The sequence below is a fragment of the Platalea leucorodia genome (genome assembly GCF_965183815.1).
Source record: "Platalea leucorodia genome assembly, chromosome: 3".
Classification (NCBI taxonomy): Eukaryota; Metazoa; Chordata; class Aves; order Pelecaniformes; family Threskiornithidae; genus Platalea; species Platalea leucorodia.
In genome coordinates, this window is record NC_138825.1 from 304,102 (window position 1) to 318,259 (window position 14,158).

General features: G+C 48.5%; 1 protein-coding gene across 5 annotated transcripts in view; it reads right to left on the minus strand.

The window, feature by feature from the left end:
* Nucleotides 1-14,158, minus strand: part of RIN2 (Ras and Rab interactor 2) — a 280,543-nt gene that overhangs the window by 241,233 nt on the left and 25,152 nt on the right. For all 5 annotated transcript variants that reach the window (XM_082307213.1, XM_082307212.1, XM_082307208.1 and 2 more), the window contains exon 2: nt 10,235-10,372. Coding sequence is in view for 4 of the 5 variants with exons in the window: in XM_082307212.1 (XP_082163338.1) it covers nt 10,235-10,339 (105 nt within the window). In the remaining variant the exon portion in view is untranslated. The remainder of the gene's footprint in view (nt 1-10,234; nt 10,373-14,158) is intronic.

Here is a 14,158-nt window from a genome sequence, read left to right on the forward strand (position 1 = left end):
GCATAGCTAGCATATGACAATACAGTAATTTCCACTGGAAACAACAATTACAACAGGAACATGCTAATCACAAGTATCACCAATTAAGCAAATGAGTCCCAGCAGGTGAGATTTTGCAGATGACCGGTGCACATCTAGGCCATGTTGCGATGCAGAAGACTGGAGGCTGAGTACTCATAAGCCAGAAGCCAATGGGTCTAATGAGATTCTTTTCTATTAGAACAAGTAGTGGTTTCGTTACAACTGTTTGACACATACGCAATGATGCATTCTGCAAAAATAAACAGCAGCTTTCTGATGAGGGCACTACGGGCTCACAGGAGTTCACTACCTTTCCTCTGCCTACAAATCATAGGGGTGGTGCTGGTTTCGGGACTGGGGTTCTACTTTGTTGTTTTGCCACTTAGCTCCCCTCCCTTTTCTAATTCTTTTGTTTCATCAATGCAAGAGAACACACTGAGGATAAACTGGGAAATAGCACTGCCACCTCTTGATTTTAATCACAGAGTTTGTATGATTTTTCTCCGTAAAGCTTCAGCTCCTGGAGTCGCACACAAACATGGGAATACTGGCAAAATTTCAGCAAAAAGAATGCTACTGACCTCCTGTGTGTGCACGGAGGGCCCTGTTTTCCAGGGAAGCGCAGGATTTTGGAGATCAGTTCAGAGTTTTTAAGTACCCAGCAAAAAGCAGTTGTCCTGGGCTTCCCCTTCGGCGTGCGGTCCAGGTACAGTCGCATTGCAAGCACACAGCAGGTCCTGCCTTGGAGTGGCTGGTGCTAAGGAATCGGCTCACCTGTACGTCAGCGTAACTCAGCGACATTTGGGCTCTCGCCCCCTTAGATGACTGAAAAGTCCTACAGAAAGTACTTGCGAGCACCTCTTATTTCAAAGAGATCTGGCAATCCAACAGTCCCACAGATCAAGGCCCTGCAAAACACAGCCCAGAAAGCAAACCCCGCAGCGCGTCCACAGCACAGCCACAACCGAGGCTGACTCAAATACGCGCCTCGCTCGGCTTCAACTCCAGAGCAGCTGAACGTGTTTATAAATAAAGCAGCAAAACCAAGTCACAAAGCAACTCCAGAGCTAGGAGCTTCGCACTGCCAAATCCCAGCCTGAGGATAATTGTTCTGGCGCTGCAGCAAACGAGCACCACCTGTACGCGTGTGCACGGTCAGCCCGGACGCAAGCGGCGCTGCCGGGCTGCCAGGGCCCTCCCTGCAGGGCCAGCCTTCCCGCCGTTCCGCTGCGGCACCCAACCCCTGGCCGCCTGTCGCAGCGGTACGGACACCGCTCCCGCTCTCAGCCTGTTCACGCGCGCTACGTCGGCACAGCCCCGAGAACACCAGGCTTCCCGAGGCTCCTGCGCGCAGCTCGCCAACCACCGTCTCACGGCTGGTGTCCTCCACACGACAGACTGTTATTGGGAAAGACACCCTCCTTCTTCTGAAGGGGGAAAGAGATGCTGTATTTTCCACTCCCTTGGCCAGCTCTTGCAAGGGTAAATGGCTCCTCCCTGTTAAAAACATTTCTTGGCATAACCTTTCCCTGCCAGGTTCAAGGGTCTGCTGGTCCCTGGAAGCTCCCCCCCAGCGCCGCCCATTTGGTGGCACACTGACATGGGAACTGCCACCAGGGAGATTAAATGAAAAAAAGGAAAATAAACTCTCATTCTAGTTCATTGCAAGACCAAAACAAACAAACAAACAAACAAAAAAACTAACTCCACTGAGAGAAGCGAAAGACATTATTCAAAAGTTTGCAGAAAATTTCTGCAGCCCGAGAAGTCATTCCAAGGGCAAGACAGGTGGAAAATACCCTCCAAAAAACCAGCTGCATGAATAACCAAGCAGCAGAATACTTTCCACAATCTGCAAGTTATCTTTAAGTATCCCTTGCAGTTTTTTACAACTTTCATAGGTCAACTTCTCTGACGTAGGCTAACGAGAACATCTGTGTCGTGCTCTCCCGTGTCCAACAAGGCCTGTCCTACCTGAAACATAGGGTGGGAGGCTTTTTTCACCTGAATCTGAACTTGGCTCCAGAAACACACTCCAGCTGCCAAAAAAAACACCAACAAAAAAACAACAACAAAAAAAAAGCCACCCCAAAAAAGAGATAATTACAGGTGAGCAAGCTGGGTGTACTCATTTGCAGATCAACACTGTAACAGCCTGCACTTAATGCATTTGTGCATGGCCCATGGCAAACACAGGCAAAAAGGAAAACCATTTGCAATATTTCTGACAAACCAAGCAGGCAGGCTCAGCAAGGAAGAGCTCTTCCAAACCCCGTGGCGGCCTCCCATTTTCCCCTCAGCCAGAGATACAGGCTGTAGGGGCACGCAGCCTAGTCAAAAGACGTTTAGGTAAAAAGCAGGTGTCAGACGTGGAGCTTTGCCAGCGTTGGTGGTTGTCTCTTCAAGCCTCAGCTCTTGGGGCCAGGTGACAGCACCACAGCCTCAGCTCTTGTTCCCATCAAGAAAACATCTCTCATTCCTGACTGTAGGAAAAGATAACGCAACTCTGTGCCAGCACACAAACCTGGAAGAAACAAGCATGGTTTTTATTTTTATTTCTGAGGTTTTAACCCCAACATCACATTTTTCTCATGCTTTCCATTTGGAGTTGACGAAGCCTTTCCGTCCTGCTCGGCGTGAGGAGCGACACAGCAGCCTTCCAGGGCGATGGTGTATCACTTGTGAGCCCCTGCTCCCAAAGCACGAGACCTGATGGTCTGCGCTGTTACTACAGGAGAAAACACTGCCACGGGGAGACTTCTGTTTTAGCACTGCAGACCCCAGGCCCCAGAACAGGACTCCCATGTCAGGGTGGGACAAACGACAACCCTCGTTTGCAAAGCACCAAGGGGGAAAAATAAAATAAAAGTGAATGACAGTACGCCGGAGTCCTTGAAACTGGAATTCCTTGGATCATTTGATACTGGGCACCAAAACCATTTCAACCTAGATGAGAGGCAGGGGGGCAGAAAGAAAGGGACACGGACACGTCCACCCGCAGAGCACAGGCAGGTGATGCCCAGCTGCAACGGAGCATCCGTGGCACGGAGCAGCCCCGGCTCCCGAGCCCCCGCCTCACCGTACCTGCTCACGTCTGCCTCAGCGGATGGATGGGCGGCCCCTACCAGAGCGTAAGCAATCCGCTGCCATCAGGCAGGAGAGCCCGGGCCTGGCGAGCATTACTCACTCCTCTCTCAGCCTTCCCTCAAGAGGAATCACGCTCTTGACTTCTGTCAAGTCTCCTCTTTTTGCGGGGGAGGGTGGAAGAGAGCAATCCACAGACGGAAACAGAGTGTGGGAGCTGAAGTTTGAGCAAATTTCTGTCAAATCCGCAAAACTGTAATGGCTGAGGGAGGGAAGAATGCCTTTTTTATATTCCTTGAGGACATTTTGTTGCTAAACTTACAGCAATTTATTTTTCTAATGTTTCCACAAGTGAAAGCAAGGTTTTACAACTTGCTAGGCAGAAATAAATTTTTACTTTCCATTTTGCTAGGAAAAAGTTAATTTTGCTTGAGGGAAAGTGACTTTTTTTTTTTTTTTTAAATTGCGTTTTGGTTCAGACAGGAGGGAAAAAAATTAAAAAAAAAAAAAAATAATAAAAAAAACCCCAATCACTCTTCACAGACCATATTATATCTGCTTGTGAAGAAGGCCTTCCTGAACTCGGCAGCAGTGGAACAAGAGCAGTCTTGCTCACTCTGCCAGCAGCTACTTCCAGCACCTTCCCAGAGGAGCTCTGTTTTCTATGCCTTCCCATTTCCCACCCACAAGCCCACCCCACTAAAGCAAAACCCAGGCTTGTAAAGATACCACTCCTTGCATCTTACAGAGGCAAAAAGCAGAAGGATGCTCAGAAAGGAAAGGGTCCAAGCCTGGCACCGTATCTCCAGGCACAAAGGCCAAGAGGCGAGAAGTCCGCATTACCTACGGAGATGAAGGAGTCGCCATCACCCTCCGCACTCAAATATCAAGGCTCCACTAAAAGGATGAGCACGTCTTACCCGTATTTAACTTCTGTGTCTTCTCCAGCCTCGATGCGAATGGGTCGCACAGCTCAGACCCTGCCGCCCAGATACGCACACCCCCAGGCGCTGGCGGACGGCGCTGTTGTACGCGCGGAAGCACGAACACGAGCGGGAATCTCAGGACAACTCCACTCATTAAACACTTCAGTGCTTGAGTATTTCAGTTAATACACCTTGTTTCTAGCACACAAGCCCGTCTTAGACCGTGCTACAATTTTGGGATCTGCCAGGCGCTTCTGCCACTGCCGTGATCTCCTGTGCGGCTTTATCTATACAATGTTGACAATCCACCAAAAGAAGACAACACACAACCCAGAGAAAACCAAGGAACACGAGAAGCCCTGAATTTCATCCTGCTGCAGTGAGTTTCACAGCTGCATTAACGCACTCACTTCTCCAGCATTCCCATCCCTATTCTACTGAAAGGCTGATGGTCTTTAGGCCACGGGCTCTTCTGCTATAGTTCCTCTTCTAGCACCAGCAACGTGTTTCTAGGCAAAGACACAGGTCTCATGCAGTGTGCGTGTTCTCTGGACGTCATTCTGGGCACGACAACCCAGGACAACTCAGACCACCTAAAGCTGCGCACGCGCACCTCGTCTTTGCATGCAGGAGGGTGAAGAGCTGGTTTCCTTGTCAGCACAGAGACAGCCGCTACTGTTCTGGCTGAAAACTGCCTGCTCGGGCCGTGCTTCAGCACTTCCACGCCCCAGGGTGAGTTCAAGGGACGAGGACCGCGCTGCTCCAACCCAGAGGAAACACCGCTTTGGAGATGCCGTATCAACCAGGAGAGCACCTACTGCTCACGCCAGCCTGCCCGTGCAGGCACCAAAGCGCCAGACTCCTCTCCCACGGCGAGAGACAAAGGTACAACAGCAGACCGGGCTTTCTGCTCCTTCTGCCCTCGGGCCACGCCACGCACCGGGCCTGGCTCGGTCACCGAGCTGTCCGCCGAGAAACCCGCGGTGGCTGCGGTACTCTCACCGCCCGGGTACGCAAAACAGAGGGGAGCAAACACTTAATGGGAAAGAGAAGAGAAAGCACAAACTCACATGAGGTGGTTTGGGTTTTGTGGGTTAAGGTTTGTGGTTCAACGCAAAAAGGGCTCTGAAGAAACGCTAACAAGCATAAGCAAGCAGTCTGGAAGAGTTACCTACTTCATAGCCAAGCACTACAAATTACATTATCATAATCTATGACTCACTGGAGAAACATGGATAAAAGAGAAAGTTGCTTTTGAAATAAGAGGAGGAAACATAAGAAATCATTGCATAAAAACTTCTTTGCCTGTTTAAATTAAACACTTTTGTGCCTGAGGGTCTAAATGAATACACTGAGATCTTCCAGTTTCTGCAGTAATCACGTATTTCCTGCTATTACTGATAATGACTTTAAAATGACACACTTAAGCAGGGCTGTTATTTTATTTGCAGCCTTTCCGAGGCGGGAGCAGCAACCGAGCACGTGGGAAGCGGTAACACCGGGGGAGGAACACGATGACAGCTCCTCAGCGGAAACTTACGTCAGTCTAGTGAGGAGCTAACGAGGGGTGGCACCGGGACCTCGGCGTGCCGCAACCAGGCGGCCTCGAACAGCAATTCCCAGACACATTACGTCCCATCCTGACACAGCCTATGAGCCTGTCACCTTCATGGCAGCTGATAAACCAAGGCTGAATTAGCAGCAAGTTTCTCTGAATTTCTCTAGTGCAAACCTAGCTCTGAACTTGGTAGCACATGGACCCGACCCGAAGCTCAAGATTAAAGCAGCTTAAGCCTTTCTGTTGGCTTCCAGTGGGTGAGTCATATTTTTAAACAGGACTAGGTAGTTAAATGATACTTTGCCTGAAATAACACGAGTGTTTCTCACTCTTTCCTTACCACCTTTTGTATTAGCTAAAATGGTTTGCCAAACCTAGCCCACAATCAACACGTGTTTTAGTTAAACAATATCACTTTTTTTGTGAACAAACTCTGTCCAGTTTTTTTTGCCCATCTCTAATTCCACACATCCTCCACACGGACACAAGGACAAGAAGATGGTAGGAGAGGCCAATCTGCTGCGTGGCAGCACAGGCAGATACCCCCACGAAGAGCCACCACGGATCCAAGAGGGACAGGCTAAGCACATACGATTACAGGACTGGAAAATAAGGGAACAGGAGACAAGAGACCAGAGGCTCTTTAGGAAAGAAAGTGGGTTTTTTTGTTGTTCTGCCTCTCCAAGCACTCAACACAATCAAATACAACAACAGTATCAGGGCAGAGCAAATGATGAATATTTCTCAGCTTCTTTCTGTTAACAGGACTCATAGCAATAAGGCTTAAATTGACATTTCAAAACATTCCAGCAGGTACTCGGATCCCACAGCAACGAGTAGCTAAAATAATCTAGCAGCCTTGCAAAGAGAGACGTCCTCTTTTGAGGCTAGCATTTCATCTCATCCATTTGCCACGCCTTGCTACTTTCCCTGCCTTTTTTGGGGAGCGCGCTTTGTTGCCCACGTCTTCCATAGCTGACCACCAGCTTGCAGCTGCTTCTAGAGCCAGTCACTCCCAGAGCTGAACTCTAACCAAGGCACCCGCACACCGCTAACCAGCCCTGACCACGCCGCCAGGGCCAGGGAGCTAGCAGAGAGGTTACCGTGCCATCATTGCACCGGCTACGTTCAACAGATTTGCAAAAGGAAACAGTCTTTTACTTCCTACCCCTGATACTGAAGCAGCCATTCTCCAGATGGAGCCTTGCAAGATTTATTTCCAAGTGCCATACTGTAGGGCTCAAAAATCTCCCGGGGTCCAGTGAATCAGGGCTACATGGTACAGAACAAGCAGCGCGTTTTAAAGGTAACTGCTCAAAAAGACCACGCTATCACTTCAACTGCAACAGCTTCAGAGTGAAAAATTACAAAAGGACAAAAAAAAATTTACAAAAAAAAAAGGTCTTTAGGCTGGATCCTGTCCATTTCACCCCTTTAATATTTCTACAGTGTATGTTTCAAAGGAAAAGGGAGCAAACACCCCACTATTTGGAGCAGTTCTGATGATAAAACACTACTAGATAGCCCGCTGGATAAACCATTAGAAAATAAAAATAGCAGCTCGCAAATGTCATGCCAAGCTTTCAAATGAGCCTGAAAATACACGTGCAGTTAAAGAAAAAAGATCTTTCCTTTAGCATGTAAAAATGTGTTTACTGCCAACAGACTACGAAAGCCAAGTGTTGCACCACAAAACGCTTCAGAAGGAGGCATTTTATTTCCCTCCCCAACAGATGAGGTGAAACTGCTCTTTCAAAACACTCACTTTTGCCTAGCTGTAGGTGTTCATACAAGTAGGCAGGAAAAAGAATTACCTTTACAGGCAGCATTTTCCTACCAATACTCACCAAAGAGAAGGAAAAGCACCTGAAGGCCAAATGCACGTAAGCGCACGTCCTGTGGGGATGCTATGGAGGGTTTAAGCTCTGCTGATTCCCAAGTAACAACAAGACGCCCAAGGGTTAGGCTATGCACCGCACGTGAATAATGCTCAGCAACATCGCGATTTTAGCCAAATTGCCTCAATTCCCTGGAGCAGCACTGCAGAGGCAAGCACTCACAGAAGGCAAAGGCAGACACGCTCGGTGGACTCCTGTGCTTCTTGACTGCCGCACTAGTTCAGGCCTCTGCTGTCGCTTCAGAGCTAGGCACCCCTGCGGGGCCTGATCCTGCACTAAGACAGCGGTGGAAGGAGGACTGTGCTGCCCTGAAAGGCTGTCGAACCGAGCTTTCGATCGACTTTGTTTAAAACAACAGTTATTACTGTTGGAGCTGTACGTTGATTTGAACCGCCCTATTCCTGTCTACGCTTTTAAACACGAAAGCTGTTGTTAGAAACGGCGCTGAAGGCCTCCTCATCCTGATCTGCTGGGATGGTGCTGAAGCTTGCCCTAGACTAGACTGACCTCAGCAGCCCAGTTCCATCATCGGGTCCCATTTCAATCTCCTGAACGGCTGCCTCACTCCTGGCATTAGGGAAGAGAGCAGCAGGACGGAGCTGTATGGGCTGATGACTGGTGGCCCATTTTGTGCCGGGTTCAGAAACCTGGCATCATTCTGAGTCGCAGGGAAAATGGAAAATTCTGAAGTTCTTCCCAAAGCACAACTAACAACGCTTTGCTTTCTCATTTGTGTTATGACATACAGCACAAAAGTCATTCAGAACAAGATGACGTATCAATGCTATTTACAGCATCACTTCTACCAGCTCTTTTCCTCACTTAATTTGCTGAAGAGCAGAACCAAAGTATTCTGCGCGTGGCCTGCAGGCCACTGAAGCCAACCGGTAACTTGCACAGACACTTCAACAGAGTCCCGCTCCCGTTCAAACCAAGACAACGCAAACATTTCCGACGGCCATCCAGCCCAGCATTAATGATTTAAATTTACACTATGATAATGGTCCAAACGAAATCCACAAAACACCACACAGGACCTAAACTTTGTTACTTTTACTTTCTTTTCTACGGTACTTTTAATCAGTTTGCTATGACAGAATGTCTTCTCTTGTAATGTGATAATTCAGAGAAAAAAATAGTAATTCACCTAGGTATTCCTACTTTCTCTCTCCTGAACACTACACAATGTACTCAGTAATTATTGCTTTATCTTCTGGAAAAGAGGGAGAAAAAACACACACCAGAAATAAAACCCCACACGTTTCCTATAGGCCGCTTCATTTGGCGAAGGCAGCAGAAATAGCCGAGGATGGTGAGGTAGCAGGTGCTGACGTACCAAGAGCGGTGGGGGGAAGATTACTACAGATGCTGATGTGAGGCTGTAAGAGTGGATCTGCACTATATGGGAGATATGCAAACAAGGAAAAAATTTAATAAGAATTTTTGTACTAGTTTTTGCTGTCTAAAGACGACTATAATCATCCATCTGTCCAGAAATGTTATTAAGGATTACAGCAGAGGAAAAATTATAGGCAGAGAAGTGCAGCAAGAACTGGATTTGTTAGAATTTCTCTTGGGGCACGTAACCTAGGTAAGTCCTGAAGAACGGAGAAACCCCTTTCCCCTCCCCTCACTTTGAGGAAACGACGTTCAAGCTCTGCTGTGAGAAGAAAAAGAAATAAAGGATTGAACAGCTTATAAAGCCTTCTCTTTTAATAGTGATATATTATGATGACTTCTATTTACGTGGAAATAACAACGATGTAATCGATGGATGCAAATTGAAGATTCCCCATCTTACTCTTTTTTCTATTGCCCATGGAACTTTTTTTTTGTACAGGGTTGCAAGTGATTTGTCCTTTTAACTGCGGGACAGGGAACTGCCCCTCTAAATAGAGGGGGGCTCTTTCGAAACGAGTGCAAGCAATGGACAAAAAGCCCTGAACACCTCGGGGAAGGCAAGTTCCAAAAGCACGTCGGCTCATCTCCTACAGGCGAACACCCCCCTACCCAGGCTGCCTTAATCCTGGCTGCAGGTGGATCCCTGAGGAAGCGGGACACATGAAGCGTACGAACACAGCCGACGTGTTTGTGACCACCTCCTCCAAAAGCTTCTGAATATGTCAACCAACCTCAACAAAATATAGTAGAGCAGCAGAGTTTCAATGACATTAAGTTTCTACAAGCTTCATAAAAACAGGAGTCAAGGAGATGAGGAGGATCCTGCTAAGGTCACTCCCTGAGGAAAAAGCTACGTTATGAACCAACCCCTATTTCTTATCAGCAGATCAACCCAACCTCAAGCTACACAAGACTAGGTTTCTTTGGGTCCACTGCTAGTGGAAGCACTTGTACTAAATATAAGACTACCTACTAATTTCTCAGATAATAATCCTAGTAGCGCACACCTATGTCACTATGTACATTCCACTGCTAGAACCGCACGCAACGTTTATGCAAGAACCACAGAAGACATGCTGCTTATGATCTCGGCGCTTGGCTATTGGTATATACTAAACATTGTCTCGCACTCTAGCTGGCAGCAGGTCCTCCTCTTAACCATAGCTGCCGAGGGAGTTTGCAATACCCATATGGTGCACGCATACAAGGAAAACAACAAACGTGTTTACTGACTTAAAAATTAGTAAGTACAAGGTTTTGGCAGTAAAGATGATACCAATACAGATACCTGGAGGTAAGAAAGCCACCTGTAAGACCAAGTAGCTGGAAACAACTTTCCTTCCTACCTGGTTCAGTGCAATTTCTGACGTACGGCTGCCCCCCATCCTCTGGGACGTCAGTCGTGTTCTCCTCATTCGCTTGCAGTAGCTGTCTCCCGCTCCATTTGTCATTACTTTCCTCAGAATAACTCAGGGCATCATAACCTAAAGGAAAAGAGCAGTAGATGCATGAGACTGCACAAGAAAGGCAACTCCTGATTCTGTTCCTGAACGCTTGAAGCAGCCAAAACATTTGCATTTCAAAGCCGGTGTCCCTTGGGTGAGAAACAGCAGTGTTTGTAATCCCACTGGAAAGGTACAATGCCCTGAGCTCCACATCCCAGTTACTCCCAAAAACATCAGGAGTCAGGTTCATTCCTCCACAGCTTCAAAGGTTCATACTAGACGACCATCTATGGTTTCACGAGAAGTTGTACGCTTCAATCAGTTTAAAACTGGAGTACCATCCGTTGTTTTGGTTCAAAAAGAAAACCAAAACAAACAAAACCCCCCACTTATTACTCCTGTAGGCATTTCACTGCTGTTAAGTACCAGCAAAACTCTGCTGAATTTTGCACATGCTTCTACAACATTTAAGCCATTTCTGCTCAGGATTACAATTCAATTTGCTGCTGAATGAGGCCTCAGAAATACAGTGTGTGACAGAGAAGTTAGGTAGGCTTCGCTGTGAGTCAGTAACGTGCTACAGAGGTGTTAGGAAAGCTCTGCCCCGACAGAGCGCGAGGTCCCTCGGGGCCGCGAGGGCAGAGCTCGGCCGCCCGCGCCGCGTCGGGAAGCAGCAGCGGGGAGGCGGCGGCGGAGGCGGGCCGAGGCGTAGGAGCAATCGCCATTTTCCACTTTGTAATAAATGTCTGAACGGTTACTTTCACCAAAGTGGTCAGCAGGGATCCATTTCAATATCGCGTGCCCAAGTCTAATGACATCGGTGGAAAGGCTCCTGAAGGTGTTCACTGCGGGCCAGGCAGCAGCTCTTTTAACGCATTAGGAAGCATTCATTTATAAACATGAAATCTACAGCCTCCTTCAGCTTCTGCTCGCAGAGCACAAAGCAACTGATGGAAACATCTTTACGAGAGTATAGCCGTATTCATTCTCAAAATGGTTCTTATTAAGCCCAACTGCGCTGTTACTCCCACCCAACACAATCTCACCGAAGCCAGAGCATGCCTCTGAGTCACTTCAGCAGCCCTCCCTACTTCCAATCACTAAGAAACCTCTATAAACATCAGGGGCAGGTACTTCATCTAAGACTGAAAACAGGGATAAACCCCGGTCCAGCAGGAGTTAACCATTTTAGACCCAGGGGTCTGAGTGTACTCTTTACCATGCCCCGTCCTCCTCACGGGAAGCGTGCACGCGTTTACCGACTTCTCATTTTTCCAACACCAGCCATCTTGCTTTTGCTCACCAGTTTCTTTGCCACCAAGACCCAGACCCGATTGCAAAACAGCTGCACACTCTCAAACAAAAAGTTTCAGTGCTACACAATTGCTGTTGAGAATACCAAGAAAACCCCCAAAACTCTGTTCCTAGGCCACCAACTCAGTGAAACAAGAATCACCATCTGGAAGGCAAGAAAGTAGCCAAGACTACTTTTTTATTAAATAAGCAGACTGAAGTGGCACATCTTCAACTCTAGTGAAGGATGAAAGTAGCCAGCACCAGGACTTTGCCACTGAGAAGCCACAAGGAACTGACAAGTGAGTATCGAGAAGCGAGTGCAGGCAGTAATAGCTGGTCAAGAAACACACCAAAAAGTCAACTCACTGGGTACCAAAAGCAGTTTGCGTGTAATGAACGTGAAGGCACATGACACCAACCCCCGGCTCCCATCAGCAGTACAGCACCTCAGCCTGCAGCTGCTCCACGACCCAGGCCACGGACTGGCTCCAGCTGCATGCCCGCACGGCACGGGGAGGGTCCAGGTACGGGTACGCAGCAAGTAACCCTACAAAAGGTAGGGCGTTACTTTGCCTCATTACTGCCGACTCTCTCCTTGCTTTGCTCCCCTCCTCAGCTTCGCCTTCGTGCTGGTAAACGAAACTTTATTTTAGCAATGTCAACAAAACCAGCTGGCTGATTTCCATGACATACATGGCACAGTGATGGTCAGCCTTGGACATGTCATGTCTGCCTAAGGAAAGCACGTGCTCATGTATCAGTTCCACGCATCCTATATAGTTTTAAATTCATGGGAGGAAGAAAAAAAAACTTTTTTTTTTTTTTAAGCAGCCGAGGCACCCACTTCAAGCAGGCACACGCACCAAAGCGGCTATCTCGCAACAGAGACCTTGAGCCCATCTAAAAAAAAACATTTGAGAGAGATTTCCACCCACCCATCCATCTTCTTCCCAGCAAGCAGAACGCAGGCTCTCTCACCAGGACTTTGCTACTCAAGATACTCCTCAAGTGCCTATCACTGATGCTGTCCGTGGCCGTTCTCCTCCACGCGCTCAGGCGGCGGCAGGGCCTGGCTGCCCTGCCCGCTGGGAAGAACGCGTTTGTCTGTCAAACACCCAGGGCGTTTTGAGGCCACGGGGAAACGCCAGGCTCTACTCCACGAACGCAGGGAATGCACAGCCCTGGGGGTCTGTGCAGGGGCTGGAGTCTGCACTCAACGCTTGACACTTCAAAACCACCTTCAAACCTGAACTGTTCCCAGTTTTGTCCAGCACTTTGGAGACAGATCGCAAGCAAAGAGCAGCGGAACAGAGATTCAAATCCTGGGGCAACGTCCCAGAGGGTGCTTAAGGATGAAGTAAAAGGTTCTCTGCAGGTCCCAACCCTTTCGTTCGGTTTTCTGACCCATCCCATTGAGAAAGGAGGTCAGCCTGAGAGTTCTGGTCTTGCCCAGGTCAGAGTCTGCTCAGGGCAGCTCCCACGGCACGCTACCAGCAGGGAGGCACAGCCTGGGAAGGGGCGGCCTGGAAGCGGGCGCCCAGGCCGACGGCACCGGCTGGGACCAACGCTCCCCAGGCCGGCCGGAGTCGGCACGCGTGCACGTTTGGGGGAAGAACCACGGCTGCGCGGGCAGCCTTAAGCACACCTGTTTTCTAAGCAAAAAGTGTTTAACTTGGTAAACTAATTATCATCATTTGAAACTTCAAGCACTTCCTACTTGCTATGCTTTACAAACTTTACAGAGTGCTGTTTGCTATTTGTTTAGTCTGTAAGCACGGGTAAGAGCTTAGGCTGTGAGTTAAACATACACAAACATCACCGATAGAAGCGGACCCTGTTTCTCAGGAGGAACACATGCAATAACGCAACATCAGGCATCTCCCATAATAATAAACATACTCCGGTAACCTGAGCTAAGCAGTTTCAGTTCCACGCACAAGCTGTTTTCAAAGCAGAGAGGCTCTCCTCCCAGCAGCTGATGCTCGGCTGCGCGTCGCCGCGTGGAGGAAAGGCACGAGGGAGAACCCGCGAGGGCTGCGGCGGCCCAGAAGGTCCTGCAGAAACCTCGCCTGCTCCCTCCCCACCCACAACGCCTTTCTCTCTCGGATTGCAAGCTTTTCCAAGCGAGGGGCAGAGAAGAAGAAAGTCATTTGAGGTGACTTTGGAAGGGGAAAAGCTTAATTTGGCAATAAAAGTGTTTATAAAGGCTACATTCAGCATTCACACAAATCAGCGTAAATAGCAGCAGAACTGGTCCACAGCTGAATTTGATGGGATGGCTGTGACTTACACCAGTAAAAGCTCTCCTCTGGTACCTCCAGGTCAGCTGTCCCCGGCAGGACTCGCAACCCGCTGACCCCAAAAATCCTGCCTTGGGTATCTCCACTCTAAAACACATTTGGCTCAACAGAGCAATAGAAAATAGATGTTACAGATGAAAGGAGATGCTTTCTTCAAAGGTTTGGCCTTCCAAGGATTTCCCTGTGAAAACAGGGACACATCAAGATTTTAACCTTGCTAACAAGGACA